Genomic DNA, 13,194 nt, shown 5'->3' with positions numbered 1-13,194 from the left:
TTCGTTCGCGGTTGCGCCAACTAGGATAGGATGTTGCCACTAGCAGCATTGATGCATAGGCTTTTTCAGAACAAAAATACATTTCTTGAGGCTCCTGCACTGTTGGAAGAATAACAACAACAACAACGCAATTTACAACCCTTGATTGGGAGGAACAATTAACGTTGCGAGCATTTTACATTTTGTGTATTCTGACTGTTGACAATGCAAAGTGGAAGCGAGCGGGTTTGCAGAATTTTCAAGCGTCTTCTAATTTCAGCTAGTAGGAGCAAAAACAAGAACCATGGCTAGGCCTCGCAGATACATTCACAGTCGTTCAGCAACCTGACAACAAGACAGTTTAGAATAGGCTCAAAGTTGAGGTTTGTGAGAAACTCGTAACATTCGTGATATTCTTGCCAGCAGTTAGCAAGCAAACATTGCTTAATGGATGGTGTTGCTAATTAACGTTAGCTAGCTACAGTTGACTAAATAGGTAACTAGCTCTCAGTCTAGTGTGCCTATATCACATTCAGATAAAGCAGCTAGCTAGCGGTTGCCAACTTGCATACGAGGTCGCTACGTACGGCTAGTTAACTGTTAACCTTGGCTGGTTCCGTTATTTCTTCTCCAATATACAGTAATAGACAGAGAAAGGCAATTTTTTGTAAAACGTGCGTGTGGGGGAGTTGACTGTCACCGCCAGTGGGACTGGGCGTGGAACGACACTTCTAGCTAGCTACAGTAGCTGGTTCCATAGGATTATTTGCAAGAAGTCGTCGACTGCTGGGTGAATGTGGGACAAAATGGAGACGCCAACGATTGTGTACGATTTGGATACCTCTGGGGGTTTAATGGAGGTGAGGCATGTCACCACACAACGTTACTTATGTCCGTTAAAATGCAGCCATTTAAGTTTGTTAGATATCTAAGTAGCCAGAAAAATTGACGTGTTAGCAGATACTGTAGCAAGATGGAAGCAGCAAAGAACGTTAGCTAGTTATAGTTTGAGGCAGTAATGTTGTCCTAACGCCGCGTTGGCTAGGATGAAGTTGAAGACAAAACACCTATATTTGCAATGTGTAACTAGCTAGTTTATGGGTAACACTGTGCTATTACTCTAGTTATAGCGTAACTAACATTTTAAACCATATTTTAGTTGCCAGCAGTTATCACTGCTGCAGACTAAACGTTACAGTAAAGGCCCTAGCTTCCAGCTGAAGGCGATTTATAGTTTACTGCCATAACTAGCTAGTATAAAAAAGACATGTTACGGACATGATACTGAATCATACACTGTTTTTAGCTTTATTCGTTTGATGTGCTAGCAACCAAGTAAACAAGCCTAAATGGTGAGTGAAGATAGTTCGATCCAGATTTCTGACATGTTCAACTTGTTACAGCAAATTCAAACACTGCTCGCACCACCCAAGTCAGAGGATGGCGAAAAGAGGAGTCGGAGGAGTGAAAGGGACGTTCGGAGAAAGAGCAGGGCCACCAACCACGACACCTGTGATAGTTGTCATGAGGGAGGGGACCTTCTGTGTTGTGACCATTGTCCAGCCGCCTTCCATCTACAATGCTGGTATGTGTGAAAAGTATCCCACTAACGTTAGCTTGGGAAGGATCATGCATGGTTTACTGGATTCAGAATGACTGCGGCTCTCCTGTCTAGACAGTCCATCTTTACAGAACCATGCCGCTGTGCAAAATGCCACACATGAGATTCGTTAAGGGGGGTTTCCAACCATACTAGGAAGGTGATTGTGACACAGCAACCAGGACTTGGTTAAAATTTGCCGCCGAATGGTTGCAACCAGCCCCCGCCTCGGTCTGCATGTCTCCAGGCATCGTCACTCACCCGCTCTAACAGAGCGCTGGGAAACGCTGGCAAAAAATGGAGTCGAGGCTGCTCTTCGCTCGTGTGCCTCTGTTTACAATATGGCGACCTCCTTTGAAAAAAAAACCGTTTTATTTCAGCGCCATTTTACTGACATTTCTCTGGGTTTTAACAGGAATATAATTATGATAATACAGCTGATCAAACGCGGTTATAAAACGATTTGAGATGAGCATATTATTCTTTGTATTTCGGGGACTCATCCATTCAGATATTTGCACAGCTGTGCAAGATCTGGCTATCATGTTGGTAGCTACAATTTAGTGCAGGTTTTGGTTGGTAGCTAGGCTACAGTGCAAGGCTTTCCACCTACAAGACTGAGGATAATCTCGGTCTTTGCAAATTGAACATTTGCATATTCCCATGGGTAGTCATTGATTGTAAAATTTGACATGTGATTTAAGTTACATACTACAATCACCTTGACATCTGCCAATGCAGTAGCTGCATATTTGAATATTTTCTAGATTAGAAACATCTGAAAGCATTCCAACAATTCATTATGATGGCAGCCTGTATAAACTGGGTGATATAATGTAGGTTATGTAACAGTATAGCTTCCGTCCCTCTCCTCGCTCCTACCTGGGCTTGAACCAGGAACACATCGACAACAGCCACCCTCGAAGCAGCGTTACCCATGCAGAGCAAGGGGAACAACTACTCCAAGTCTCAGAGTGAGTGACGTTTGAAACGCTGTTAGCGCGCACCCGGCTAACTAGCGAGCCATTTCACATCGGTTACACCAGCCTAATCTTGGGAGTTGATAGGCTTGAAGTCATAAACAGCGCAATGCTTGAAGCTTTGCGAAGAGCTGCTGGCAAAACGCACAAAAGTGCTGTTTGAATGAATGCTTACGAGCCTGCTGCTGCCTACCATCGATCAGTCAGACTGCTCTATCAAATATCAAATCATAGACTTAATTATAATAAACACACAGAAATACGAGCCTTAGGTCATTAATATGGTCGACTCTGGAACGTTTGTTCTTTCAGTGAAATACGGAACCGTTCCGTATTTTATCTAACGGGTGGCATCCCTAAGTCTAAATATTCCTGTTACATTGCACAACCTTCAATGTTATGTCATAATTATGTAAAATTCTGGCAAATTAGTTCTCAACGAGCCAGGCGGCCCAAACTGTTGCATATACCCTGACTCTGCGTGCAATGAACGCAAGAGAAGTGACACAATTTCACCTGGTTAATATTGCCTGCTAACCTGGATTTCTTTTAGCTAAATATGCAGGTTTAAAAAATATATACTTCTGTGTATTGATGTTAAGAAAGGCATTGATGTTTATGGTTAGGTACAGTCGTGCAACAATTGTTCTTTTTTTCGCAAATGTGCTTTTGTTATATCATCCCCAATTTGGTGAAGTTGGCTGTCTTTGTTAGGAAGAAATAGTCTTCACACAGTTCGCAACGGGCCAGGCAGCCCAAACTGCTGCATATACCCAGACTCTGTTGCAAGAGAAGTGACACATTTTCCCTAGTTAAAAGAAATTCATGTTAGCAGGCAATATTAACTAAATATGCAGGTTTAAAAATATATACTTGTGTTTTGATTTTAAGAGGGACATTGATGTTTTTGGTTAGGTACACGTTGGAGCAACGACAGTCCTTTTTCACGAATGCGCCCCGCATCGATTATATGCAACGCAGGACAGGCTAGATAAACTAGCAATATCATCAACCATGTGTAGTTAACTAGTGATTATGATTGATTGTTTTTTATAAGATAAGTTTAATGCTAGCTAGCAACTTACCTTGGCTTCTTACTGCATTCGCGTAACAGGCAGGCTCCTCGTGGAGTACAATGTAAAGCAGGTGGTTAGAGCGTTGGACTAAGTAACCGTAAGGTTGCAAGATTGAATCCCTGAGCTGACAAGGTAAAAATCTGTCGTTCTGCCCCTGAACAAGGCAGTTAACCCACCGTTCCTAGGCCGTCATTGAAAATAAGAATGTGTTCTTAACTGACTTGCCTAGTTAAATAAAGGTGTAAAAAAAACGGCAAATCGGTGTCCAAAAATACCGATTACCAGTTGTTATAAAATCTTGAAATCGGCCCTAATTAATCGGCCATTCCGATTAATCGGTCGACCTCTGTAAAGGACACTAATGTTACCAGTAAAGTAGGAAGGCCAGGTTTCAATAGGCAATAAGAAATTGATGTGAAAGAGTGTGGGTATTTGGCCTGGCGGAGTGGCTTTATGTGTTGACTGAATGGGAGTTGGTAATTTAGGAGTTTTTTTTTACTCTACTGTTCTTGGGAAGACATTGAGTCCTCATTGTCAGAGACCGAGTAAAAATGTCTCTGACACCTGTCTCGATGTTAGTAGTGCTTACTTTTCCAGGCGTTAGGGATTTAAAACTTAAAGTAAAAACTGTGTTCAATATTGACCAAGTCTTCTCTTGTTTGGGCATGCCAGGCAGTGTCACATTAATCCCACTAGATGGAGACAGGCATTTGGAAAATAAGCAATTCTTACAGTATGCTTTACACATGGTTGTGGTATTTCAAAACAGACCTATTCCAGCACAGGTCAATTACATCATCACTCTCCTACACCCCTATTATAGCCTATGCCTCAAAAGTGCATATTTTATATTTATTTAACTAGGCAAGTCGGTTAAGAACAAATTCTTATTTACAATGATGGCCAAACCCGGACGACACTGGGCCAATTGTGCGCCGCCCTATGGGACTCCAATCACGGCCAGTTCTGATACACCATTGGTCAGGTCGTCCAGGCTGTATTGTGAGTTTGGCATTAGGCCTTAAATCTTACATGGCAATTGATCCACAGTTGACCTATAAATGAAATGACTGTAGCATGAAGGTCCTTTTTTATTGCTGTTTCTTTGTGGCTCCCACAGTAACCCACCATTGAGTGAAGAAATGCTGCCCCCTGGTGACTGGATGTGTCATCGCTGCAACGTCCGTAGAAAGGTGAGTTTTCAAGAATATGTGATGCTCACAACAGAGATGTTTTTATGCTTCAGATGTATTAGCCTGTTAACACCTGTTTTCAATGTATCAATACGAGTCCAACTATTTAAACAACCATAGTGCTGGTGAATACTGTCTGATCCTTGCTGGTCCCTGACTCTGCTATTTGACTGTCACCCCCAGAAGCAGGAGCAGAAGGCTGAGCTGACAAATGGCCTGCTGGAGAGGGAGAGGCTCCTCTCCAAGCGCTCCTCCCCTGCAGCTGAACTGGAGCGGGGCACCACCACTATTACCACCACCACGCTGCGTCTGGACAGGCTGCCCCCCGGGGTCGGAGCAGCCGGACCCGGTCTGCGGGTGGCTGCCGTGCATCTCGAGCGTCTGGAGCGCCTTGAGCGGCGGGCCAGCAGCCGTCCTGGCACGCCCACTTCCAACACCTCTTCCACAGACACGGACACCCCCTCGGAGGAGCAGAATGAGGCAGACGAGGAGATGGCCAAGGCAGAGGAGGAGACCCAGGGCTCAGAATCTGAGCAAGCCACCACCATCCCTACCCCCACACCACGGCTCCTCAAGAGGCCCTTCCAGCTGCTCATCGCCGCCGCCATGGAGAGGAACCCCTCGCAGTTCCAGCTGCCCAACGAACTCACTTGCACCACAGCACTGCCAGGCAGCAGTAAACGGAGGAGGAAAGAGGAGCTGATCATGAAGACTTTCAGAAGGCCACAGCATGAGATGGACCCCAACGGCCTCGTTCCTCTGCCAGTCAGGGTGTGCTTCTCCTGCACCAGGTATGACCTATCCTTCCAATAATTAGTCAATCAAACCCACAATTTTGTCATTACACAGTTATATCAACTAGGACTGTTATGGTGACCGTATTACTGCCACACCGGCAGTCAAATTCCACATTACCGTTTAGTCACAATAATTGTGCATCTCCAAGCTCAAATGCTGCTGATGGTCATTAGTAGCCTACCAAACTTGCTAACTGCCTTGTACTCAGCACTCTATTTTCCCTGTAATCACTCTGACATCAATGCAAATGTATTAAAAATTTGAATCAAACACTTCCTGATAGCTCATGAGCTCATGTTACACAACATTTCTATAGGCTATGCAATTGTGAAGAGAAAACAGAGTGATGGCCTCTGTTAAAAAGAGCTTTCTACTTTCTATTATTTAATATATGTAAAAAAAAGATTAAATCAAGAATAGTGTCATGGGTGACCATTAGCCTATCACTTGTGAATGATGCCCAGCTTGTGTGCAGTAAGGCAAGAAAGCCAAGAAGCAACGCGTGCCTTTATTTTCAACTTTTTCAAATCCTATTCGCACACCTCATAGGCCTATATGTTTTTTGATAAGGTTTGTATCACAACTAAAGTGGCCAAATAACTTATAAAAATGTAAGCACAATAATCTGCTTTACAACGGGTGTAGATCCTAACTGGCATACATACGCAGCGCGTGTGTTTTAAGTTTGGGGAAGATCATTTTCACCATAAATGCATCTTTCTAATAAAAGCATTACATGCATAATTGCATTTGTGGTCACTTTTGCTAATGGTGTTTTCCCGCTAATGGAACATTTGCACTTACTGCAGTGTGCGCATTGCTGCGCTTATCTGGAGAAATAGCCTAATAGTTCTGTTGCATCAGCCTCTTTGTGCAAAAAAAACTAACCGTTTTTGTATTAATTTGGGCTCTATTGCATCCCACAACTGTCCCAGACTAAGTTTGGAATATTTCTTTCTTGCACAGAATACAGTGCCTTGCAAAAGTATTCATCTCCCTTGGCAGTTTTCCTATTTTGTTGCATTACAACCTGTAATTTAAATAGATTTTTATTTAGATTTCATGTAATGGACATAGGGCTGGGCGACATGGCCAAACTCTCATATCCCGATAATGATACATATCACCATATAGCACATTTTCTGTAAATTCAATGAATAAAGTTTATATAAAATGACCACATGTAAAGGCTTATTTCTTGTTACATGTTGAATTATACTCAACAAATAAATGGTACTTACTCATTTGATTATTTCTCCTTTTATTTAGAACCTTTGTGCAAATGTTCAATTAAGAATGTAATAAAATATTAATGTATAAAATCTAAAAAGGTAAATAGAAAACACTTCAACTATAGTTGCAAACTATCTATCTATCTATATATATATATTATACTTTTTTTTTAATTGGGGGTGGGGGGGCTTGCCTGTTTTGCATTTTATTTTGGCATTGATATGTGTCACATATCAAGTTTGGTAACTTGGGTCGAGTGTTAGCACCAACTCACGAAACCCCCGTTCCTCGACCGTGTAAATTGGGGCCATTTCTTTGCAGATGTAAGTTGTAACGTCAGCTGTTATCTCCTTTCATCTTCGTGATTCTTTTTTTTTGCCATATGGTGTGCTGCGGGCAAAAGCCTCTTGCAACGTCTGATTCGAGTTTGTTTTGAGCACTCAATTGTACTTTTTTGGGTCTCATCCGTAGACATGATTCTTGCGTAGGTGGTAAAAGAGGTTAGTGGTGTTTGAGCCTGTTGTCGGGACCGGCCTGCGGCATATTTAGCAGAGGACGGTTTTCTGGTCCGTGTCAGACTTTTCACACCCAAACCACGTCCATGCGACCAAAGTAGCCCCTCTTTTAGGTTCGAGCTCCATGCTCTGTCACGTTCACGCTCCATGTTTGTTTGTGTTGCACATTTTTGTGTGGAAGAACGTAAAGCTTCGTCCAATTGACAAAAAATATTGCCGTAGTGTGATTTGCGACACAACGAAATAAACAATAGAAAACGTCTATCGTTTCATATTATGCTCTATCGTCACATATATATATACTGCTCAAAAAAATAAAGGGAACACTTAAACAACACATCCTAGATCTGAATGAAAGAAATAATCTTATTAAATACTTTTTTCTTTACATAGTTGAATGTGCCGACAACAAAATCACACAAAATAATCAATGGAAATCCAATTTATCAACCCATGGAGGTCTGGATTTGGAGTCACACTCAAAATTAAAGAGGAAACCACACTACAGGCTGATCCAACTTTGATGTAATGTCCTTAAAACAAGTCAAAATGAGGCTCAGTAGTGTGTGTGGCCTCCACGTGCCTGTATGACCTCCCTACAACGCCTGGGCATGCTCCTGATGAGGTGGCGGATGGTCTCCTGAGGGATCTCCTCCCAGACCTGGACTAAAGCATCCGCCAACTCCTGGACAGTCTGTGGCGTTGGTGGATGGAGCGAGACATGATGTCCCAGATGTGCTCAATTGGATTCAGGTCTGAGGAACGGGCGGGCCAGTCCATAGCATCAATGCCTTCCTCTTGCAGGAACTGCTGACACACTCCAGCCACATGAGGTCTAGCATTGTCTTGCATTAGGAGGAACCCAGGGCCAACCGCACCAGCATATGGTCTCACAAGGGGTCTAAGGATCTCATCTCGGTACCTAATGGCAGTCAGGCTACCTCTGGCAAGCACATGGAGGGCTGTGCGGCCCCCCAAAGAAATGCCACCCCACACCATGACTGACCCACCGCCAAACCGGTCATGCTGGAGGATGTTGCAGGCAGCAGAACGTTCTCCACGGCGTCTCCAGACTCTGTCACGTCTGTCACATGTGCTCAGTGTGAACCTGCTTTCATCTGGGAAGAGCACAGGGCGCCAGTGACGAATTTGCCAATCTTGGTGTTCTCTGGAAAATGCCAAACGTCCTGCACGGTGTAGGGCTGTAAGCACAACCCCCACCTGTGGACGTCGGGCCCTCATACCACCCACATGGAGTCTGTTTCTGACCGTTTGAGCAGACACATGCACATTTGTGGCCTGCTGGAGGTCATTTTGCAGGGCTCTGGCAGTGCTCCTCCTTGCACAAAGGCGGAGGTAGCGGTCCTGCTGCTGGGTTGATGCCCTCCTACGGCCTCCTCCACGTCTCCTGATGTACTGGCCTGTGTCCTGGTAGCACCTCCATGCTCTGGACACTACGCTGACAGACACAGCAAACCTTCTTGCCACAGCTCGCATTGATGTGCCATCCTGGATGAGCTGCACTACCTGAGCCACTTGTGTGGGTTGTAGACTTTGTCTCATGCTACCACTAGAGTGAAAGCACCGCCAGCATTCAAAAGTGACCAAAACATCAGCCAGGAAGCATAGGAACTGAGAAGTGGTCTGTGGTCTCCACCTGCAGAACCACTCCTTTATTGGGGGTGTCTTGCTTATTGCCTATAATTTCCACCTGTTGTCTATTCCATTTGCACAACAGCATGTGAAATTTATTGTCAATCAGTGTTGCTTCCTAAGTGGACAGTTTGATTTCACAGAAGTGTGAATGACTTGGAGTTACATTGTGTTGTTTAAGTGTTCCCTTTATTTTTTTGAGCAGTATATATATAGTCATATCGCCCAGCCCTAAATGGACATACACAAAATAGTCCAAATTCGTGAAGTGAAATGAAAAAAATAAACTTGTTTGAAAATATTTAACTTCTATGGGCTAGTCAACAGCCAGTGGAATCGCGTGGCGCGAAATACAAATACCTCAAATGCTGTAACTTCAATTTCTCAAACATATGACTATTTTACACCATTTTAAAGACAAGACTCATGTTAATCTAACCACATTGTCCGATTTCAAAAAGGCTTTACAGCGAAAGCAAAACATTAGATTATGTCAGGAGAGTACCCTGCCAAAAATAATCACACAGCCATTTTCAAAGCAAGCATATATGTCACAAAAACCAAAACCACAGCTAAATGCAGCACTAACCTTTGATCTTCATCAGATGACACTCCTAGGACAGTATGTTATACAATACATGCATGTTTTGTTCAATCAAGTTCATATTTATATCAAAAACCAGCTTTTTACATTAGCATGTGATGTTCAGAACTAGCATACCCACCAAAAACTTCCGGTGAATTTACTAAATTACTCATGATAAACATTGACAAAATACATAATTATTTTAAGAATTATAGATACAGAACTCCTTTATGCAAACGCTATGTCAGATTTTAAAATAGCTTTTTGGCGAAAGCACATTTTGCAATATTCTGAGTACATAGCTTGGCCATCACAGGCTAGCTAATTTGACACCCACCAAGTTTGGGGCTCACTAAACTCAGAATTACTATTAGAAAAATTGGATTACCTTTGCTGTTCTTCGTCAGAATGCACTCCCAGGACTTCTACTTCAACAACATGTTGTTTTGGTTCCAAATAATCCATAGTTATATCCAGATACCTCCGTTTTGTTCGTGCGTTCAGGTCACTATCCAAAGGGTAGAGCGAGAGCATTTCGTGACACAAAATTTCAAAATATTCCATTACCGTACTTCAAAGCATGTCAAACGCTCTTTAAAATACATTTTAATGCTATTTTTCTCGTAAAATAGCGATAATATTCCAACCGGGCAACGTTGTATTCATTCAAAGGCTTAAAGAAAAAAATTGAGAATTCTTGTGAATGCGCATCTCCGTCTCACTGTCCCCAGGCTGACCACTTACAAACTCTGCTGCTGTACTTTGCCCAGAGACAGCAGACACCCCATTCCACTTTCTGGCGGCTTTAGAGAACCAATGGAAGCTTTAGAAAGTGTCACGTTACAGCACAGATGCTGTATTTTCGATAGAGATGCAACAGAAGGATAACAAATTGTCAGACAGGGGGCACGTCCTGTATGGAATCTTCTCAGGTTTTGGCGTGCCATATGAGTTCTGTTATACTCAAACACCATTCAAATCTACTAATTATATGCATATTCTCGTTTCTGGGCAAGAGTAGTAACCAGTTTAAATCGTGTACGTTTTTTATCCGGCCGTGAAAATACCGCCAAGCAAGAGGCACCGCCAAGCAAGAGGCACCGCCAAGCAAGAGGCACCGCCAAGCAAGAGGCACCGCCAAGCAAGAGGCACCGCCAAGCAAGAGGCACCGCCAAGCAAGAGGCACCGCCAAGCAAGAGGCACCGCCATGAAGACCAAGGCGCTCTCCAAACAGGTCAGGGACAAAGTTGTGGAGAAGTACAGATCAAGGTTGGGTTATAAAAAATATCAGAAACTTTGAACATCCCACGGAGCACCATTAAATCTATTATTAAAAAATGAAAAGAATATGGCACCACAACCAACCTGCCAAGAGAGGGCCGCCCACCAAAACTCACGGACCAGGCAAGGAGGGCATTAATCAGAGAGGCAAAAAAGAGACCAAAGATAACCCTGAAGGAGCTGCAAAGCTCCACAGCGGAGAATGAAGTATCGATCCATATGACCCCTTTAAGCCGTACACTCCACAGAGTTGGGCTTTACGGAAGAGTGGCCAGAAAAAAGTTGCTTAAAGAAAAAAATAAGCAAACACGTTTGGTGTTGGCCAAAAGTGGAGCATGGTGGCGGCAGCGTCATGCTGTGGGGATGTTTTTCATCGGCATGGATTGGGAAACTGGTCAGATTTAAAGGAATGATGGATGGCGTAAAATACAGAGAAATTCTTGCGGGAACACTGTTTCACTCTTCCAGAGATTTGAGACTGGGATGGAGGTTCACCTTCCAGCAGGACAATGACTCTAAGCATACTTCTAAAGCAACACTGAAGTGGTTTAAGGTGAAACATTTAATTGTCTTGGAATGGCCTTGTCAATGCCCAGACCTCAATCCAATTGAGAATCGGTGGTATGACTTAAAGATTGCTGTACACCAGCAGAACCCATCCATCTTGAAGGAGCAGGAGCGGTTTTGCCTTGAAGAATGGGCAAAAATCCCAGAGGCTTGATGTGCCAAGCTTATTCTCTTCATATCATGTTTCTTTAGACCTGTCTAAAATAATAATGGATTTATTCAATTTGTTTAAATGTAGATGTTCCAAAGGTCTGCATCAGTGGATGGTAGGCTATGCGTAGAAGCCAGGAGATGCTAAATGTGTTCGTTAATTGACGGGGAATTACTATGAGACCCTCAGTTATTTGCTTGACAATCGCGGCTGACGAAATTTCATGACCGCCACAGCCCTAATATCAACACACCTTTGGGAATCTAGTTGGTTGGCTGACTTTGCTAGTCCGAGCTCACTGCCTCCTCTTTGTCCTCCTGTCTATTCTATAGGAGCTGCAGAATGGCGCCCCTGGTTCAGTGTGACTATTGCCCCCTGCTCTTCCACATGGACTGCCTGGACCCCCCACTTACTGCCATGCCCACAGGCAGGTGGATGTGCCCCAACCATATGGAGCACTTGGTGGTAAGAGGAGCAGCCCCCCCCCCCCCGCATCATCTGTTGGCCTAGTATCCTTATGCATGGAACTGGGTTTCAGTCTTTTGGCAGGCCTAAACAATAAGGATATGGTGATTTTCAGACGGGAATGGCTCTGTAAATGGAATAGGGTTTGTAGTTCTTTGGGCGATATCAAGCATCACCGATATGCGAGTTGATAGGTATTCGATAGTTGACTATAGTTGATAGATGTTCTATAGTTGATAGGTATTCGATAGTTGATCGGTATTCGATAGTTGATAGGTATTCGATAGTTGACTATAGTTGATAGGTATTCTGTAGTTGATAGGTGTTCTATAGTTGATAGGTATTCCATAGTTGATAGGTATTCGATAGTTGACTAGTTGATAGGTGTTCTATAGTTGATAGGTATTCCATAGTTGAATATAGTTGATAGGTATTCTATAGTTGATAGGTGTTCTATAGTTGATAGGTATTCCATAGTTGAATATAGTTGATAGGTATTCTATAGTTGATAGGTGTTCTATAGTTGATAGGTGTTCTATAGTTGATAGGTGTTCTATAGTTGATAGGCATTCTATAGTTGATAGGTATTCCATAGTTGACTATAGTTGATAGGTATTCTATAGTTGATAGGTGTTCTATAGTTGATAGGTGTTCTTTAGTTGATAGGTGTTCTATAGTTGACTATAGTTGATAGGTGTTCTATAGTTGACTATAGTTGATAGGTATTCGATAGGTGTTCTATAGTTGATAGGTGTTATAAAGTTGATAGGTATTCCATAGTTGACTATAGTTGATAGGTATTCTATAGTTGATAGGTGTTCTATAGTTGATAGGTGTTCTATAGTTGATAGGTATTCTATAGTTGATAGGTATTCGATAGTTGACTATAGTTGATAGGTATTCGATAGGTGTTATATAGTTGATAGGTGTTATAGGTGATAGGTGTTATATAGTTGATAGGTGCTCTATAGTTGATAGGTGCTCTATAGTTGATAGGTGTTCTATAGTTGATAGGTATTCCATAGTTGACTATCGTTGATAGGTATTCTATCGTTGATAGGTGTTCTATAGTTGATAGGTGTTCTATAGTTGATAGGTGTTCTATAGTTGATAGGTG

General features: G+C 42.8%; 1 protein-coding gene across 1 annotated transcript; it reads left to right on the top strand.

The window, feature by feature from the left end:
* On the top strand, window positions 1-12,122 carry LOC106581238 (PHD finger protein 12). Its single transcript, XM_082966110.1, has 5 exons — window positions 1-839; window positions 1,383-1,564; window positions 4,756-4,828; window positions 5,012-5,619; window positions 11,945-12,122. Exons 1-5 carry the CDS (start codon window positions 774-776, stop codon window positions 12,120-12,122), a joined length of 1,107 nt encoding a protein of 368 aa, XP_082822236.1. The 5' UTR covers window positions 1-773.
* The last annotated feature ends 1,072 nt before the right edge of the window (window positions 12,123-13,194 follow it).

Source organism: Salmo salar, chromosome 20, assembly GCF_965601325.2.
Source record: "Salmo salar chromosome 20, fSalSal1, whole genome shotgun sequence".
NCBI classification, from domain to species: domain Eukaryota; kingdom Metazoa; phylum Chordata; class Actinopteri; order Salmoniformes; family Salmonidae; genus Salmo; species Salmo salar.
This window is presented reverse-complemented; position numbering and strand designations above follow the sequence as displayed.

Excerpts from the sequence above, each read along its gene's own strand:
- LOC106581238 (XM_082966110.1), top strand. The coding sequence starts at position 774 with ATGTGGGACAAAATGGAGACGCCAACGATTGTGTACGATTTGGATACC. Across the intron at positions 1,565-4,755 it reads GCCTTCCATCTACAATGCTG|TAACCCACCATTGAGTGAAG; the intron begins GTATGTGTGAAA and ends TGGCTCCCACAG. Across the intron at positions 4,829-5,011 it reads GCTGCAACGTCCGTAGAAAG|AAGCAGGAGCAGAAGGCTGA; the intron begins GTGAGTTTTCAA and ends TGTCACCCCCAG.